Source organism: Paramormyrops kingsleyae, chromosome 11, assembly GCF_048594095.1.
Source record: "Paramormyrops kingsleyae isolate MSU_618 chromosome 11, PKINGS_0.4, whole genome shotgun sequence".
NCBI classification, from domain to species: domain Eukaryota; kingdom Metazoa; phylum Chordata; class Actinopteri; order Osteoglossiformes; family Mormyridae; genus Paramormyrops; species Paramormyrops kingsleyae.
Window position 1 is genome coordinate 2,064,207 of NC_132807.1, and position 20,855 is coordinate 2,085,061.

A 20,855-nucleotide genomic window follows, 5' to 3' on the forward strand; every position below is an offset into this window, starting at 1 on the left:
GGAATTGAGAGTATTCTTCAGTACCATGTTGTCCCTTGTCAGTAGACAGTCATAAGTATTTAATGTCACTGTGTAGGAAGTCTGAGTACACTTCCTATGACTGGAGGGGTACTGGATTATGTAATAAGGGGAAACATGAAGTTCTGAGCAAAAATCATCCAGCTAGACTATTATGTCAATGTGGTATAGATGGCCTGTTCTGAAAGTTCTGACAACGTAAACCCAGCGTTTTTGCTTTTGACATCAATTTTTTTGAGTAATTAATTTTAACTAGCACTTAACACACAAGTTTATTTTAGTCTAGCATCAGCATTGGCATGTGAGTTATAGCTGTAAATTATTACTGACTTTAATCGACATTATGGAATGTGAATGTTATAAATAGTCAAAGTATTTTTTGTGTACGTGCTAAATTGGTGGAGCCTATGGGAAATCAGGAAAGAATAAATCAATGATATTCTCATGACTTTTGCTGTCAGTGTTTAAAGGTCATCAGTAATGTAGGAATATGGGGCCCCGGACACATTGACTGGAGTGTGAAGTACAACCTGGAGCCCAGGGGCCTCATAAATACTCAGCTTATAGGGACTTATAGCCCTGCCCTTGTGAGCTTGAGTTCTTTTAAGGAATATTTGATCAATTTGTCATCACAGTACTGTTCTCATGGATAAAATATGAAAATAACACAGTGAGGTAAACTTGTGTCACCATTGTGGCCACGCCATGTTCAGAATGTTGTAGCTGGTTCATGGGTAGAATGCTTGGTTTCTTGCATGAAGAACGCAAGGACCATAGAAACATGTCATGTCTTTCTGACATTGTCCAGGAAGTTGTACAGTGTAACCTTGGATACATTGGGACCCGGTATGATGTGAATTCATAGCTACATGCTACATAATAATAATAATAATAAAAAAAAGATTTAAAAAGATAGATGCACCTGCATTTTAAAATATGTGAAAACATTTCATACTTGGTTAACACAAGTGCACAAACAGTGTCCATGTGTGTTTCCCTTGTTTTAGTACTGGTTATGGTATAACCGTTGGATTTTTTTATAGCTACGTAGTTCATAAACCCTGTTGATTTTGATGTTGATGGCTTTCAGTATAATACAGACCTATTTAACACACTGATGTAGAACTGGGTCTTGGTTTCTGCAGCATACCAAGGCTGTACTGTATATAGGACTAAGTATGTAACTGTGACCTACATCCAATGCCTGCATGACTACCTTTGATATTTGTAAATGTATTTGAATTGCAAAGTTACTGTTATTTTCTTACATAATGGTCTTATTCATGTCATGCAGGAACTCTGCATGACATGCTCAGGGGCAGAGGCATTTCTCTAATCTGAAACTGAATCAGTATTGTTTTTTTCCCCCCAATTACTTTAAAATGACTTCAGCAGTATTATAGAACTTTCATATATACTTTAGAAATATATATCAACACACTGGATCAGTTAAATGAGAAATTTAATTTTATGACTATTTATAATTGCCAGGAAAAGAAAGGCTGTTTTTTTTTTTTTGTGCAGCTCTTAATCTATGCATCTTCATCGTATCCGAGTGTAGCCATATCTCACCGCCAGCAGGCTGTGACAGCTGTAAGTACAACTCCTGACTCAGTAAAGTGCTTTCCTGCTGGGGCACTGGAACACAAGGAAGGCAGTGGTGCCCTGATGTTTTAGGCCACCCCAGGCACAAATGCGGGTGCTGTGGAGGGCTGTGGTATTTCTGACAGCCTCTGTGGTGAAAACCTAGCATGGTATGGTTCCACCCATGAGTGCAATTTTGAATCATGTGTGGAACTATGAGTCTTCAGCTCCCTGTAGTTGTCTCCAGAATATGGAATGTTTCTTCTAAACATTGAAATTATAACATTGTGGTTGTTCTGTTGTCTGAAGTATTTTTGCATGTTATCCTTAAAATTTCTTTGACAGGCAAAAGTTACATAAATACAAAGAACTGAAATAAAAAGGACAGGGGCTGCAAATGAGCTTTGTGCAAAAGTTTAAGAATATGAAAACTTGCACATGAAAGACAACCTCAGGAGTGAAAAAGTGTGGCTCAGTAAGTATCTCTGGCGCCTGACACCTTCAGGGTCTGGGTTTCTAATTCCCTCTCTACTCTGCTTTACTCTTGCAAAATAGGTTAGTAGTCTTAGCAAACTAGGTACTATTATGAATACTAATTAGGTTAGTAGACTTGTGCCCTCCAGGCCCATCATGACCCTGACCTGTTTAAGTGGCTGTAAGATGGATGGATGATTGGATGGATGTATTTGTTGTTGTTGTTAATTTGTTGCAGCTGAACATTTATTACTCAAAACTGGATTTTTTTCCCCTCATGATACCAGATGAGATGGATTTTCAGATCAGCAAAAACTGAAAAGATTAGTCATCATTTAGGAGTTATAAAACACAAGGTTGCCAGCTAACACCAATCAGTTTGGATAACACTGATGCTAAATATTTCCAAAAGTGAGCAGTATGTAGATCGACCCAAAACATAAATATACCTGAATGAAATGTATATTGAATATATTAAATGATGAAATGTATTTTTGGATGAGGCAGCACAGGCTTTATAAACAAGAGAATTTTTTTGACACTAATGTCCACTTGTGTCCTTCTTCTTCTTCTATAATTCCATTCTTTTTTAGCTGTCTTCTAGAGATCATCAGTAGTGACATCTGTCTCATGCCCATAATATTCATGTCCTTTTTTGTTCCTGTCCTGACTTTGTGTGAAGCACCGCATCTTTTAATTAGATTGCCGAAAGCTGCAGATGCACCGAACTGCCAGTCACTCGGCAAAGTTCGGTTCTTGCTTTAAACACATTGAGATGAGTAGCTTCATGGTTTGGCATGTTAGAATGGACAAAAGGATTACATAAGCAGATCATTGTCATCTTTGTAGGCTGTGTCAGAATTAAGGAAGTGCTCCCTTCCTGACAGGAAGTGTTCACAATGTGTTGACATTCCCTTTTCATCAGGCAAATGAGGGCTTGCCCCCGGGAATCTCGGGCACACTTTTTTGTTATTGCTTTCTTTGTTTGATATCTATGATAAAATCAGAGTAGAATGCTGATATTTTGTATTTTTTTTTTTATTTTGAGCCTGTGCTGGTATGATCAGTCTGACACATCCTGTTCTAAAGTAACCCTTTGGTTGGGGAGCTAGGAATAATTTTTCCCCTCCCCCCAGATTCAACCATTGTTGTAAAAGCATGTCTCTCCACTGGGCCTCGGGCTACTTACACATAATTACATTCTGTGTGTGTGTGTGTGTGTGGGTGGGGGGGATGGCAGGGGTTGATTATGCTAGGCATTTTTTTATGGTACCCACCTGTTCTCTTTATAACCTGTCACAGGACAGAGATGTCAGTACAAAAAAGTTTTTGTGTGTTTACACACACTGACACACTCCCTCATCATTCAGTGACGTGTTTGGGTTGGGTTTTGTCATGTCAGGTGATTCATTTTTAGGGTATGTTGTGCATCAAGACAAACGCGCAATCTGGCATGTAAGTAACGCTTCTGAGGTGTTGTGCTCTGTTGCTCTTGCCAGCACAAACTGCCAGCAGAGGTATGTGTGGCTGTTAGCAGTGTCAGGGAGCAGGGCCAGTGCCAGTCCTGGGCAACAGTAAGTGAGGAGGCATTTGAAAAGGTCGTGTTCTGCAGGCTACTTGGCAGCACTCACTGGCCCTGCAGGGATGCTGTCTGTGTGTACACTAGGGCTATGTTAGCCTAGGAATGAGAACTGAGTACCAGATTGGGAAATGCGAGAAAACACCATTCATGCTTTCTGTGTATATTGTGACCAGAAAAATATAGAGCTATGACAGACTTGGCAAAATACCTGCCTTGTGCCTATAACTTCTGGAATGGATCGGCTCTAGGCTCCTGCAACCCCACATAGCACAAGCGGGTATGGAAAACGGACGGATGGACAGGCTTTGATCTCCCTGTTGGCTATAGGCAGGACAGCAACGAAAAGGAGGAAAAGATCAAGTAAATCTGCAAAAGGAGTGTGTGACACAGAGGTCGTCGTGGTCCCTGGAAGCACAGTAGTTTATGATACGGTACTCCTGCATATCTCTCTTATCGTAACAGTCCAATTGAGTTAGTGACCCGGTCATTTTGATATTCACCTGATACACATACACATTACGCTAACACAATTACAGTTTTGCAGTTACCTGACAATCACACAATACATATATTGTCCTAGTTGGGTATTTGGTTTATTTGTTACTTGTTGTTGACATTACTGTTTGTTCTTCTGTGTGGCGTGTCAATGTATGGGTGCAGTGTGTTGTGTCTGTGCGTTTTGCTGTGTCACATGGGCAATAGTATGTTCTGGTGGGTGGGGCCAGCCCTATATGAGGACACCGATTGTGGAGAAATAGTTGCTGGACCCTGTAACATGCTGGGTAAGGGAGGCTCAGTGGGTAGCCAACAGTGGGTAGTGTTTGATTTCTTTTGTGTCTCTTTGTTTGTATAGTACATAGTTACATCACTTGGAGTTGGACTGAGCACTTAATAAATGTCCCCATAGAATTACCATTGTAGCTCTGCTATCATGTTTGTGCATTTTCTTTTGATGTTTCAGGGACCTGTTTTGATGAGATGGTGACATAGCTATATGCCTTTGTGGCAGACTATGTCTTTCACTTTAGAAAATCAGTCGGCTACCAAAACCATTCTTTTCGCAAAGCGACCTAGTCTCTAAAAATGCATAGGAAAAATGCAACTAATTCTAATATATAAGCGTATAGAAAAACATGGCTTGATATGTAAAAGCAAGTGTGTACCAGTAAAAAAGGTGAAAGGGGAGATTCTCAAGTTTTTTATTGTAACCTTTTATTTTTGTGCTTTAATAACAGGTCCCAGTAATTCCCAGTAACTCCCAAAAATTAGCTGATGATGGGGTGGGGTTTTATGCAGATGTGGTCAGGATTTGTGTGTGTAACAAGCACTCCTGTACTCCACCTATCCCAAGTCTATATATAAATATATTAGACCCAGGTATTTCAAATTTTTAATCATTAGTCTATAAGACCAACTTCAAATCACGTTAAAATGTTAAAGCATAGATAATTATAATTTCAAGTAGGCCTTCTCAGACTTTTGACTGGTAATGTATACAATGTTCAGCAGTTCCCTGCTCTTCTTTCATGTTGTGTCAAGCAGTGTTTTTGAATTGACTGGTGAAAAACGAAAGCATACTTGCTGTGTAATTAAAAAGGCTGTGTTTTGAAAGCAAATTCAGTCAATAATAATCAATGAGGGCTCATGACTTTGATGTAGCACCCAGAACCTCACTATTGTGCCTAACCCATCCCACGTGTGTAGACAAACAGATCTTAGTGTTTGGGGAAGGGTCTTCAGGGAGCTCCAAAGATGAAGCCAATTTAAAATCACCCTTTCCCAGGAAGCAAATAAGACAATAGAAAAAATCTTTCCTGAGCAAATAATATGTTCCACAATGTATCTGTGTGTGGTATCAGTTCATTGTAGTTTTGATAATACCAGAAATGATACAAGTTTCAGAATGCTGTGGGGGAGAGGCCCAACATTGGTGGTAATATTGATTCAAATATGTTTGCTAGTATGGTAACTATTCAGAGCAACAACTGGAGAGCTAAAATACTTTCAGGTTTAAATGGACCCCTTTCGAAATCTGCTTTACCCAGTCATTTTCCCCATTAACCACCCCCCCCCCCCATATTAGCTTCTAGATTTGGCGTTGAGTGCTTTCATAGTGGTAAAAGCTAAAGCTGACAGATTAATTTACTCAGAGAATAACAGAAATGCTTTTCTAGTTGTATAGAAGTGTTTTTATGTTTTTCGTTTGTTTTAGCTTTGGATCCCAAATGATTTATTGTCAAAAAATAAATACAAAATAAGAGCCAGCAAAAGAAAAAAATCCATTACCTACATTCCATGATTCTTTATTACATCCATGATAATCACAGAAAGCCAGCAGGCCCCTGGATTTTGCCATTGCAAGGTCATCCAAGGACAGCATACTTATGTGGAGGAAGGAATAGTCCAGAATCAGCATATGTATTCATCTTGTATGTAGAATTTATGCTCTAAATAATGCAGATATTTGGGATGAAGGAGACCATGACCTTAATTTCTTCAGATGATCAATTGCCTTTGAAAACCAATGAGGATTCCTGATTACTCAGAGGCTGTCTTTCAGTGTTGCACCAGAACATCAATGATGGTTGTCATCTGTTTGCTGACAGCAGTTTCTTTATTAAACAGCAACTGAATAGCGGATATAGAAAGGTGTGATGGAACCACTTAATCCTATTGAGCTACTGCCTCTTCAGTTATCACAGGTTATCTTTTGCCCGAATTCCATAAATGTCACATTTTCACCTAGCTTGTCTGTCTTATCCCCCTTCGTCTTTTCACTGGGGCCATAAATGAAGGGGTGACACTGACCCCCTTCAGCTGAGGAAACTCTGTGGCTTTCTTTAATGGCTGAAGCCTTTGTGAACCGCTTAATCTTTATTTATTGAATCTTCTCTGTCACCTCTCAGCACAAAAATAGCACAAAAATAGCCCCAGATTCAGTGGCCATAAGCTCTACACTGTCTGGGTGGTTTATTTAATTTTGTTGTTTAATTTTGTTGTTTATATGTCGTTTAAGGTGATGTTTATGCCACTGGCCATCCCTTAGTCTATAAAGTGCAGATATATGGGTGGGAAAATCCATCCATCCATCCATCCATCCCCTTGCCCTAGTTAAGGTCTCGGGGGGCGCTGGATACTGTACCATGCGACACATACACACTCACTCATACAGCTGTATACTATAGGGAAATTTAGAGGAAACAGTTAGTCTAACTGAATATGTTTTGACTGTGGGAGGAAACCAGAGAACCTAAAAGAAAGACGCATCACATAGGGGGAGCATGCATCTCCACACACCCTCTCATTGGAGGTGGGATCGAACCCCAAGCGCCAGAGGTGTGATCGACTGTGCCATATAATCCATTGTTATTGAAGTTTGTGCAGTGCTGCCCCAATAACAGTTCGTTACAGGAATGGTTACCAAATGTTTATGATTAAAGAATGGAAACTTTGAAAGTGTCCAGTTTTTCTGATGTTTCCGGAATGCTGTCCCACTACTACAGCTAAGACTAATAATATAGAAATAAACTAAGGGCATGGTAGGCTTTACAGCTCTGAGGTCATGGGTTCAAGGCTGGATGCCGTATACACATATAGCACTTTTATAAAATGATATTTTAATTATAAAGAATATTTTTCAACATTAATTGTGTTAACTATTACATCAACGTACCTTTTATCATGCTGACATTGACAGAACCTTTGTTAAAATGTAAAAAGTAGAAATGTTACATTAACATTCTCTGCCAACTTTCTCATAATAATGGCTCTGAGGAGTGTTTGTGTGTATGAGAGATAAGGAGCATGCACTGATTACAGTGCATTGCCACACCCACCACATGACAAAGCACCTAAGAGATGAGAACCTGAGTGCAGCCATGCGGCAGAGGATACCTCAGCACCATACTAGCTCGAACGGACCATTGTGAGGTTTTTTTCCGGTGGCTGGAGTACCAATCCTGCCACCAACCCCCAAGTTGTTCCCTATAAGTTGGAGGACCTCCTTATAGGGCTGGATGTAGATTAATGTCGTACCCAGGACAAAACAGTTGCAGGTTAATTGCCTTGCTCAAGGGCCCAATGGAGCAGAATCACTCTGGCATTCATGGGATTTGAACAGATCCCTAGCCTCAGAGCCACCACTCCATATGTGTTTATGGGTTAAGTTATATTACTTTGTGGGAACCAAATATCCCCCAAAATTGAATGAACACCTGTTTTTTTTTTTTTACGTTGTGGGGAACATTTTTCAGGCCCTCACAAAGATCTGTGAATGCAATCAAAAAAGTGAAAATGCAAAAAGTGTTGTATTTAGTTTGGTTACTTATGGTTAAGGTTAGGGCTGGGTAGGGGTTAAGGTAGTCATGTTGGGATTAGAGTTTTCCCCATTGAAATGAATGGAGAGTCCCCACAAAGATATAATTACAAGCCTGTGTGTGTGTGTGTGTGTATTTATGCAATTGTGCATTTCTTTTTTAAGTGGTGCAGCGGCCTGAGGTGTTGCACGTTACCTGTCATGGTTTGTGGTATGTCACTTTCATTTGCTTTAAGAATTAAGTAGAATGGACCTGAAGTCCAAAACCTCAGTGATGAATACTCTGTAGTAGTTAACTGTTTATCTACAGCAGTCATCTTGACGTTTGTTTTGTTTGCCTTAAAAACATGTAATTCATCTTCCTCTTGCTTAAAAAATGATTAGGAAGTATTCAAGTGTTCACTAGGTGATGAGACTTCAAGGGGGGTTCATCTGTGTTCTTTGCTGAAACTATGACAGTTTCCTTGCCTAGTCTCTTTCTAACTGGCAACAAAAGAACAGCGGCATACCCCACATCTCACCTTAAGGATGAGTGCAATAGTTAAAGACTGGACCAGCTAACTCAAGATTGCAGATTTAGGTCTCAGATTGGGCTTTGTTGTTGTAAATTTTGAATCCGTCTATTTAAAAAGGATTGAAATTGTTATTGTGGAAGTCCTTGTCCAGATCTGCTTGTTCCAGTTGGGGGCGGGGGGTTACACAGACATCCCTGCCTAAGGAGGTTCCAAGCACATGGATATTGCCTGATATGAAGAATGATGACTGTGGAAGATATTTACAGAGCTTTTCTAAAATCTCAGATCAGAAACCGCTTTTATAATGCAAATGAACTGAGTTTCTGTTTTGGATTAGTTGTTTCCTGTATCTCTTCAGTAGTGTCTCATAAAATGTTTATTTTGAAATGATAATGAAAGCATATTTATTCCAGAAGTAGAGGCATTCAAAAAAAAAAACTTTTGTAACTTGTTTGTTTTGATACCTCTTGTGTTTTAGTTCCCACCATGACTGAATTTACTTGTGTTAGAGGATGTAGACAAATTACATTGCCGCACAAGATGCTATAAATACATAGGTTTATATAATTCTACTGTAACTTTTTTCCCATTGGATAAAAATTATTGATGATAATGGAATGAAAGGAAGATGGTGATTCCCATAAAAATATGATCTAGTTTGACAAGTCAATGACTAGTTTATGTTGAGAAGCAAAGTTCTTACTGGTTTTAGTTGCTGTGAACTCTGATCCTGACTGAGCTCAGTCTCTGGATTCTCAGTGCCAGCAGGTGCTTGGTGGTTGTGAGAAAGAGAGAGTTGGGTGACGTGAGATATTTTATATTTATTATTTCCACCTGCACTTTCTTCTTCATGATGTGCAGATTGGCTCCATTCTGATTTGTTTTGCCCCCTATAACCCAGATACTAATCGGCGCCAGTCACAAAGCCTGTAATCTGTGAAATCATCTCCCTTGTTCAGCCCTGCTGCATCAGACCCATATTTGTTCATTTGATTTCTTTGTCTCTCTTTGTTTTTGAACTCATTAATTCTGTTTGTGTCATCTTAGCCCAAACCTACACCATCTTCATCTCTGGAATGGGAAAATTTTGTACATGAACCTGGTTCTTCCTGCCAAGTTCTTCTGTCAGACAGCTCTGTTTGTGGTCCCAAGTAGAAATGCTCACGTAGCGCTTATGACTGAGCTGTGGTCATTTATACCAGTGCCTAGTAATTGAAGTATTATTGGCTGGTAAACAGCCAGTTTGAATATATCTGTAGGTTTAACGGGATGTCCACATCCTGGTGCTCAAACACAACTGATCGTCAGTGGAATTGCAGCAATAATGTTCTATGTGATCAGTAATAGCACCTCCTGTCTGGAACCTCCTTAACCCAAGCTCTCAGTTGTCATATTCTGTGGTAACGGGGTCCTGCTCCTGTTGACATCCATTTAAGCTCTGAAGAAATCCATTGCTATCAGCTGTGTGGGAAATTATCATGGAGATTGGAAGAAAGTACACAACACACATTGTACTTCATGTAGCAGAAAGTACACGACACACACACAGTACTACGCATAGCATATGCTCTACACTTCATTTAGTGAAACATGGTTAAAAGCATTTGAATATTGCCTGTTGAAATCTAGCATTAAACAAGATTGGTTATCAAAGGATGCTTAGAAAATAGAACATATACAGTATACAGTATATGAATTAAATTAATATGGCTTTATTTGATTTAATTGGACAATTCATTGTTCTCCTATTATTGTTATCCTATTTTTTCTTACAAAATTCTACACAAAAAGATATACCTTTTATGTTGTATTTTTTTTTCTTCCTGCCTTTTTCAATTTATTGTTTTGCTGAATTGGGTCATTTCCGTGGAACAGAATGAGCTCAGAGGCGGGGGATAAATTACATGACTTCCAGGCAGTGACGGCTGGAGATGTGGTGTTTTTGCGGCCACAATGTGTCACTTGTAGAGCTCCACCCCTCTGGATGGTGTGTGGAACCCAGTCTGTCCACCAAATGTTTTTGTTCAATCAGCGGTCTGAGATAGGTACTTTCAGAGTATTTATGGCTTAAAAAAACACACTGTTTACCTTGGATCTCATCCCTGTCTGTCAGAACTCACACAAGAGCAAACTTACAATTGAGTGCGCTAAACTGAGCAGCTAGCCAGGAAATGTAGGGGAAAAACTGCAGACATTAGAACTTTAACTGAACATGAATTCATCTGAAATTGTGGTTTTAAGCCAAGCTAATCCATCTGTTGTGCATGAGGTCAATTTAAACACATGTTGCATGCCTTTGCCTTTTAAGGTTGAAGTGGCCTTGTCTCCTGCACATTCTCTGATTTGTAACAAACTTAAACATGGAAGAGAAATAAAAGGGTGGCACTTTTTCACATGTTAATATAGCAATTAATTCATATCCCCCAACCCCTCCTTGGCTGGGTTTTATGTCTGCAGGGTAGGGCTAAAGGTAGCGTAGCACTTGATGTACTAGCCAGTGCATCAGTGAGTTTGCGATAGCCACAGGCTCCTGTTGTGCAAGGTGTTAGCTGTTGTCATGGTGCGCACTGGCACGCAGGAGTGGGAGGCACAGCCTTTGGTGCTTTTTGGGAGCAATGGGAAGCAGGTACCATGCAGTGAGAGTAGCATGAATAAGAACCGTCCACAGTAATAGCCCTGATAATTGTTTTTTGCCTGGAACATCAGCTTCTCTGGTCCGTCTGTTTCCCTGGACACTTCACAGAGTGATTAGTGATGCCAAGTTTCTTCCACTCTGCTTGTTGGTCTCTGCGATCTGGGCAAGCCCATATGGTAATCTCTGAGAAACGACACAAGTTGGGGCGTTTTCACTGCTCCTTTGTAACCAATCCAAATCCCTGCTGCAAATCTATATGCAGTTACTTCAGTACCATGATAGGGACTGGTGTTGTGGTTTTTTTTTTGTGGTGTCAGATGCATGGTCCTTTTGCATCAGCAGTGCCATGTTTGAGGTGTAGTTTTCCCAAACCTAAGCGTTCATAAGTGTTATTCCATAATTAAAATACTCAGGTTTTGTGCAATGTTAACAGTACCTTCCATATTACGCTAATATGGTCCCTGGTAAGCATGACTCGCTAGCATGAGCTGGGCACGGTGTTAAAAAGTGATCCAGGTTTTGATTTTCTTTATGGAGAGAGATTATAATTCCAGTAGGAACATCTGTGCTGCCTGATCCAAAGGCTTCCATTTCCACTAGAGCTGCGCTCAAATTAAGAGGGTAACCCTACCATTAGCTCTGGTTCATTGCCAGCACCTCATATATGTGATACCATTTTCATTGCACAAGGCAGTCTACGAACTTATTTTCTCCTTCTTCCTCGACCATTTTCCAGACCCTGTCATTAAGTTAGTTAAGTCCTCCATCTGTGCCTGATGGACTGACATATGCAGAAAAGGAGGGATTGTGTTAGAGGGGAGTGCTGCATTTGAGGGCCTCAAATGTTGGGTGGGCTCCAGCTGTTTGGGTTGCCTCAGTCAGCTGCCTTTCATCCATCCTCTCCCCAAACCTGATCCCACCCCATTCCAACTCAAGCTAATCCAATGTAGTTAAATCAGTGTTTCTTAAGCTGTTCACTTGTTGGTGTTGTTAGCTTTAATTACGGTATACCAAAAAAATTGAATTGACAGAATTCTCTTTGCTCTCTGTACACCTCTTGGTCTTTCTCTCTTTTAGCTTATCATCCTGGAGGACTATGCTGACCCCTTTGATGCAGAGCAGGCTGGGGTGGGGGAAAACACCTCAGAGAAGGTGCCAGAGAATGATGGCTACATGGAGCCATATGAGGCCCAGAAGATGATGGCAGGTAAGATACGGCTCATTGATTCTTTGCCAGGAACCCTGTGGAATTGGGGCTTATGGACCCATTCAGACACGTTTTGCTATGTCCTCGTTACTACAGGCCTTCCATACACTGACTAGATGGCCACTGTGAAGGACACTGTCTTGTTTGACTACTTTGATTTATGTCATTGGTTGGGTTTCATTAACTGCCATTTTTAGAACTTCAGTTAGGACATTAGAAACTCAGGAAGGGATCCCTTTCATAAGCCGCATCTTCAGAGATGTATTTCGCCAGAGCCATTCTACATATGTGCCTGTAGTAAGTGACTTATCCTGTGTTTCAGTGCTGTAATAACAAGCTCACTGTTTTATTGCAGTGTCATTATAGTAATGGTAATTTATTCACTGTGCTACATGCTCTCAATTATACACCAAGCATAGTCTTTCAGAAGAGATATACATTTATCCCTGTGTCCCATTCTCCATGGTGATATGATGGAAAGAAAGAAAGAAAGAAACGGCAATTCTCGTGTGACCTTTTGCAAACTCTACTGAAGTTGCAACTTAGCAATTATGGCTAGCTACCATACCAGTCTCCTCCCTTATCCATCAAAATTGAGATGGATCCGTGACGTTTCCCACTTGAATTTGAAAGGACTGCCGATTTTGGCCTGTTGCAGAGAAGCTATTTCACTTCAGTAGAGAGCACATGCTGTGCTTGAAAGAGCATTTTTGCTTGCTTTAAGGGTATTTCCCTAAAAGCCTCACGTGCAATGCTTTGCTCTCATTTGGGAGATTTGTGCTTAGTATTCTGAAGGGGGATGCTCACTCACACCAGTTAGGTGAATGTCATCTCAATAGTAAATCAATTCTTCTATTGTACTTCCTATTTTCCATAGTAAGAATGAAGGTGAAATGGAAATGGCATTTTTTCAGGAGGGCAGGCTTCCACCTGATCACTGAGATTTTCACTGAATGCAGAATTGAACAGGTATCGCTGGTCCAGTTTGCTTCCCTTATGGAAGGAGACAACTGGCACTAATGGCTCCAGCACACTACCAAATCTAGAACCTGATTCAGGATTTTCACATTTTTTGAAAATAATTGTCATTCTGCCTTTGGAGTAGGAGTTCTGAGTAATGGATTCACTGTGGCATGAAAACTGCTCTCATGCCAGGTGCCATCTTCCACTCGGCTGCGCTCCCTTGGGGATAACAGCACATTTATCCTTCCTAAAAGTCTTAAAAAGAGCCTTAATAGGCCTTGTGTCATTCTCTAGTTCAGTCACAGACATGCCATTTTGTCTGTCTCAGTGTACCTTGTGACTTTTGACCTTTAATTCTGTTTCTGCATGTAGGGCAGGGCATTAAGATTTAATGCCACTAGTTCATATTCTGCTCTATTATTTTACATTTTCCCTGCCTTTTTTCAGTTGTGATATACAGTTAACTCAAGACTCTGAATTCTCATTTTACTCAGATGCCATTTAGTTATAAACCACTGAAAACCCAAAAAAGGAAGAAAACAGTCAATCTGTTATCACAGTGGACCCTTGGGCTATAAAGATACTAATTCTTACTCTACGGTTGGTGAATACATTGCCCTTTTTTTGGGTCTTACTAGGTGCTGTTCAGTTTTGTATTAATTGAGTTCCTTTAAAGCTCCCTAATGCTAAATCAGGCAGTAGGAGGTCTAATGTCTGTCCTGCGGGTTTTAAGTGTGTCATCAAACAAGTAACATCTGCTGGGGTGAATTTTCACACACAGGCAAGAGTTTGGGTAGTGTTTCAGGGAGCAAGATCAATAAACTGGGCATAATTACATTTAGTATTTTTTTCCATTGTTATTTAGTTTTTGATTATGTAATTGTAATTTGCTTGTTTTGTGCCTGTCCTTGCCATGGTAGCTTTCAGTTCACTGGTCGCAGTTTAATTGTTTTGCGATTACAGCCCTAAAGGAGGAGGTGGGTAGGAGCCAGCTTAGCCACAACATAAGCGGTTCAGCAGAGCAAATCATCTCAACAAACACCTCAGCAGCAGTTATACTGTAGGTGAAATCACTTAGTGGTTCAGTTGTTGTAGCCTTTAATGGAATGTGTCTTAACACTTAAATTGGTACACCACGTGTATTAAAATGTCAGTGTGTTTTGTAGGGAGACTCCGATCAGGGATTTGGGGGAAATTGCTGATTGTGATCATTGGAAGCATAATTGGCCGATACCGATTGCTGTGAAAATAAGATAAAATGAAGAGGCTTAAGAACGAACCTCAAACTGGTTTAAAAAATGTTTTCAACATTTAACAGAAAGACAGCCACTTAGTACCACAAAAAATAATTTAAACAAAGCAGGTCAGAATTTGGGACTTGGTGACAGGCCTGTGCTTTTCCAAGAAACAAAGGCTGATTATCTATCTATCTGTCTGTCTATCTGTCTGTCTGTCTCGAAATATAAGCATCTGTGGATATTTTGGAGAGGGTCTGTTCCTTTTCTCATCAAAAATTTGCGCTATACCGAATAACCGCAAACCTTCCACACTCGTACACAAAGATAAACCTGGGCACTCATATTTCTCGTACTCCTCTCTGTAATGACACAAATGTCTAATGAGGTTTGTGGTGTTGAATGCTTCAGCATATGATCGTCTGTGAAAGACTTCATTTGCACATATGTTACAAATTGCAAACCTATTTTCTTATGGTTTTTGGTAACACTGACAGACTGGAGACGACATAGTGCCAATGTTGTGCTTGAAACTTTCTGCACATATTTTAAGTAATCAACACACATATTGGTATTTGAGATCTGCCAAATTAAAGGCCACCGATTTGAGTAATTAAGACTGAAAATCAGCCGATTGAAATTGCCTGACTCAATCGGAACATCCCTACTGTGTCTGTTTGTGTCAGGGTCAGTTCACTGGTAATGCTAAGTCACATGTATTGTATGTTGATCAATTTGCTCTCTGGGTCAGACGTTTCTTTGAATTGCTTTGTGAATAAAGGAATTTGCTTTTCTTTAAGATGCTCTCGTTTCTGGAAGCGTGTTGCAGTGTGTATCAATTGAACCCGGCTCACTCTTTTGGGGGCTGTATACAAACATAGGGACATCGGTGCTCTATGAATTTGGTGCAGAACAGGTGATGTGTGTGAAGAGTGCCTCAAGAGTGCATAAAGCAAAATTTGTGGTTAGGATACTCTTTTGGTCTGAAGGCCTATTGAAGACAGGGTCTAAGAGTGCCTGAGTGTTCTCTATGTTTCTGAGTGAAATATGGTTTCGTCTCACTGTTGGAGGAATCCTGCAGGGTAACTTGAACTAGAATGCATGCTTGCCGTTTCCTGTTTGCATATTAAATATTTCTGTCCATAAAACAGAAAGTTTTCTTTGATTAATAACAAAAAGACAAAAAACCCATAATGTAAATCCTCCTGTTCCGTTCCTGTGTTACGAACAACACCCGGGTGACTGAGAGACGGACTCCTCTATAATCCACCTTCTTCCTTTGCAGGGCTCCAGAGAGCTTCTGTCCTGGTGATTTATTAACCTGCTGGAAATGGATGTCATGACTTACTAACCTTCAAAGTCCTGTGGTTAATCCCTGCCTCCCTTCCTCCATGGGGAGCTGTGTGTGTGTGTGTGTGACCACCAGCTTATGTACTTCTATCTCAGATATCACAGTTTTGTGGCATTCTGCAGTGTGTGGATCTGTGTTTAAAACGTCAGCATGGTATAATGTACAAACTCCCTCCCACACTTATCTTTCAACTGTTTTTCTGTTGACTAGTCTATCTCAGTGATGCATCTCTGCTCACGCTGTACTGGCTGAGACATTTGCTCCTCTTAGTTGTCAGTCCTACCCTTTGTTTTTTAATGTTCCAGTGTTCCATTCCAATATTTTGGAATCCTAGCTATTCCAGGTATGGCCAATGAGAAGCCTGGAAAATTCTTTCACAAGACTACAGTGATTTAAAGTCTGTTATCTTTACCCCATTATAGCTGTCGTGACCTGTCAGGAACAGGCAGGGTCAGATGGGTTTATGCTCCCAAATTTTTTGATGCAGGTACTTTTCTTCTCCTCTCACTGGTTACAGGTGTGCTCTTGCTTTCGTCTCTACATACTCATTCCTGAAGAGCTTCTGCCACTGTGAGACTTGTTCTTTCAGTTGAAAGTTGTGCAAGCGGCATATGTGTCTGTTCTGGAGAGCATGTAGCCTGTGGGACGGAACTGAGGTGAAAACAGGTTCTTCATGATTAACTAGAAGTATGTCTAGTGTTATCACTATTTGTACATAAATTACCGCCCCACTTCTCCAAAGAAATGTCACCTCGAGGTAAACAACACAGCCACACTGGGAAGTCTTTCATGTCTCATGTCGAGCTGAATGGAGTCTATTCCCCCAGTTGGGAGGGAGCAAAAATGTAGACTGTCTGACATGGAGCTCAGAGGGAGCAAAAATATGGACCAGCTGTGGGTCCCCAAGGTTCGGATTGGAAAACATTGTCCTACAGGTTTAGGGAAGTGTATAATGAACACATTTCCCACTGCGGGTCCTCATTTCCAATGCCTGTAACTAATGAATTGTGCTAAGTGTCACTTGATGTCATTTTTTTGTTCTCTCACTCCAGCGACTATTGGTGGGTATATGCTACAAAAAGTTTTTCTAACTCATGATGACAACCATCTGCAAAAAATTAAGTACTATGTTGTTGACCAGATGTGCAGTTTCTATACTATTTATAAAATTACACGTTCTGATACATTGCTCCTAAGCTCTGCTGCTGTGCAGTCAAGCTGCATTTGAGCATTTTTGAATAGTGCTGACATACTGCGGTCAGGCTGGTTATCTCTGCTGAAGTTTAGCATATTTCTGGCTCTGCCTTTATTTACTGGGGTACTTTCAGATGCATAAAAAAGGAGTTCATTATGCAGAGTGGTTTCTGAGTATTTCATATTAGAAATTCTCTCAAGAGAAGGCATAGAAACTGTGGTTTCCATGGATTCTGCTTTAGTATTTTACAAAATTTTGTATTCTGCACCACAGTGCAACTTCCAAATCTTTCAGTTGAGATCCACTTCTGTTTACCTACTGAAAGTCCCTGAAAAGTTATTCCTGTGACGTGGCTTTTAGGGACAGTACAGTGTTTAATAGGTTTTAATATTTATCTTTGGAAGAAGTACTGTTTTCTGTACATTAACCTGAAACATGTGTCAGTGGCAAGGAGGAGTCATCAGCCAGTTTTTGTCTGGATTTGTTCAAATAAGTAGTGAATGATTTTACTTTTGAGAACAAGACTTTTCCTTTCTCACTGCTTGCAATGCAGGTATAGCCCACCACATTTCCTCTGGTGTCAGGTCTGGCACGAATCAGCCATAAATATATACTTTTGTAACAGAGAATTTCTTAAACCCCCTGTTTTATTATGAGTGGTACAGCCATTGCCCCAGTTTAATCTCTTGTGTAAGAGTTGCAGTAAATGTTCTCCAGATAACAGATTTCCTCCTCGTCTTATTCATCAACTTCAAGACTGTGCAGATCCATATATATATATATATATATATATATATATATATATATATATTTATTCACATTCTTTCCCTACCGTGGCAAAATACTGACAGTTCCATCAATGAGCCATTCATTGATTTCATGAGTGATTTGATGAGTGATGGACTAAGATTGAATCACTTCCAGATCTAATGAGGACATTCATTCCGGAGGCCTTGTACGAAGTTTAGTTGTTAACAAATCATTTAGGTTATGGAGATTTGTTTGTTTCTGTGGCTATTTGGGATACATGATATAGCAAAAATTCCAAATATTAAATAGTTTCAGTGAAACTACTGATGATGTAATTTATTGTGGGGACCAGCGCTTGGTAAATTTTTTTGGCATGATTTCAAAATAGTGACGCTTTTGCAATTACCATCAAAATAAAGTATGCTGCGGTATAATGTCTGGATAGTATGACAGAATGAAAAATTAGGTGCCGCCCAAGTTTAATCTGAATCCAGCTGACTATCACAGTCCTTGTGATGCAACAGTTGCATGTGCATAACATTGTATGTCAGCGTTAGCATTGCACATCATGCTGCCTGGTTGCTTTGTTTCCCATTAACGAACAGCATTGTTAAAGGTGGCTTCTTGGTGCTCCAGGTAAAACATTCTCTCCTATTGGGGCATTGTGTGACTCTGTGGGATAGGATGCTGTGTTTGTTTTTGGAAGGTCACTGGTTAAACTCCCACGGTCGGCAGAGTGATTTCACTGTTGAATCCTCGACTCTGCTTTCTCAACTGTGTCGCTTTGGATAAAAGCATTCATTAAATAATAATTTTGTTATTTGTTAAATAATAATGAATGAGAAGCATGAACTTGGATTTGATGGGGGGAAAAAAGCACATTCGGGTTGTGCAAAATGTCTATATGGACCCGTACAACACTAATACAGAATTCTATTATCTATGAATAAAAAAGACAGTCATTCTGCTAGGATGCTGCAACAGAACCAGAATTTTTTTTTTTAACTAAGAAGTAATTTTCATAGTTTTTTTGTGTTGCTAAATGCATGCTGAGCTGGAATTTAGCCCAGCTTAATACCTTTCTACCATTTTTGGACCACATTCTATTTGCTATTACCATGACTTGGAATGTGTTATGTAAGGGATAATGTAAAGGCAGCCGGTAGTTATCGCAGAAATAAGCCCCGACAGTGTGATCAGGACCCGACACGAAGCGGAGGGTCTTGTATCACACTGAAGGGGCTTATTTCGCGATAACTACCGGCTGCCTGTACATAATCCCGCTTATTACACGGCTACTTGCCACATAAGGAAAAAAACTGGACATGAATATAAATTTGAAACATTTTATTGACATATTTGTTTTAAATTAACATTTTTAAACAATAATCTTTGTTGGCGCGGACTGATTTTAAACATACAAGTAGTACCGGCTATGCGTTATTACTTTGGAGCGGTCATTATTTGAAAAGAACGAACCTGCAAATGTCTCAACTGACCAATCAGAATCAAGCATTCCAGAGAGCCGTGTAATAAAGTGCAATGTGAAATACTTATCTAATGCCCTTATCAGACAGATTAGTGAATACTCTAAAATAATGTAATGTAAAGTGCATGTGTTGATAGGTTTAGAGGGCGGTTTGTGTTCCTCGGATGGGCAACATATATGGTTTTGGGAGACTTATGTCGTTGAAAAAAATATTTGACTGATCTTTTTCAAACTTTGCAGACGCATTGTATGCATCAAGGTCCAGAATTAATTACATTTTGAACTAATATTGAAGCACAGCAGTATAGTGGTAGCAAAGAGACGGGTAGCTGACACAAATCTCGGTAGTACAATAACTTAAAGTGTTATGATGGATCATTTTCAGACTTCCCTAGAACATTTTATGATAATTAGGGACCTATTTAATTTAAGACAAATCGCACCAAAATTGAAGTAGTGTCACTTAGTGCTGGCACTTGAAAGGACAGCCACAGACACAGGTCTGGTAAACTCGGTTATATTGAGAGAAGGCTTTTAATGAAGGTTTTTTCTTTTTTTGAGAAGATGAAAGAATATGTAAGGGGCGGAGCTGTCTGGGGAATGCATTGCTGTCATTCCAACAACCTCTAGTTGATTATTCACTTCTGCATAAAATTATTACTAAAATAATTTTCATTAAAATAGCCAGCCAAGTCAGCCAAAATATTATTACAACTTGAATATATGTTTGTCCCAGAATCCGTGTACCTTATGGTGGACAAACTAGAACTAACTAGCAAGTCTTTGAGGAACACTGAGCTTCAAATGCTAGTTCTGCGTCACTTCAGCTTGGTATTCAACTGGAAACATAAGAAAAACCAAACTGTTCAATTATACAAGAAAGGTAGGTAGCCATAGTGAATGGTCATTCAGAAGTATAGTCTAAATCCAGAGTCAGTTTAAGGCAATTAAATCAACTGTCAATTAACTGCATTTTACAGTCATTGTTGTGTTTATAGAGTATGCTCAAAAGAGGACAAGAATACAAGAATATGACACAGACACAGCAGAACCAATGCATCAGCAAACAAGCTGGAGCCCCACGATAAATAAGAGGATGAAGCAATCATGCTATCCCCCAATCCCCACCCCCATGGTTTATTAGGCTTACTGAGCCACAGTGGAAAGTTCAGTGATGTCTAATGAACCGTGGATTTCTCTCAAGCTGGCATGTCTTCCGGAGATATCCTAAAGGTCTTTTCCTCTCCATTTTAAGCTCATTTATAGATAACATTTCCACAGAAATGACCTTCAAGGATTCTACACCGGGTGTTGTTTACCCACAAAACTCAGTGAAATTAACTTGATATCACCCTAATCATATTGTGACTGCAATATCTTTGCATTTGGTAGCTATTTATAAATCTATATATACTGCAGTCTTATACCGCTAAACGCACCTACACGCTCATGACAGCATGCTATCTGTGCTTTGGATATTTTGTCACCTAAAAAGACTCTACTACTGTATATGTGTGGGTAAGCAGAGAAAAACTGTTAAAG

The 20,855-nt window shown here is 39.8% G+C and overlaps 1 protein-coding gene across 4 annotated transcripts in view; it reads left to right on the forward strand.

Moving 5' to 3' along the window:
- The window catches only part of LOC111848089 (SH2 domain-containing adapter protein F), a 111,224-nt gene that overhangs the window by 12,985 nt on the left and 77,384 nt on the right, over window positions 1–20,855 (forward strand). For all 4 annotated transcript variants that reach the window (XM_023819832.2, XM_023819834.2, XM_023819831.2 and 1 more), the window contains exon 2: window positions 12,201–12,330. In XM_023819832.2, the coding sequence (XP_023675600.1) occupies window positions 12,201–12,330 (130 nt within the window). The remainder of the gene's footprint in view (window positions 1–12,200; window positions 12,331–20,855) is intronic.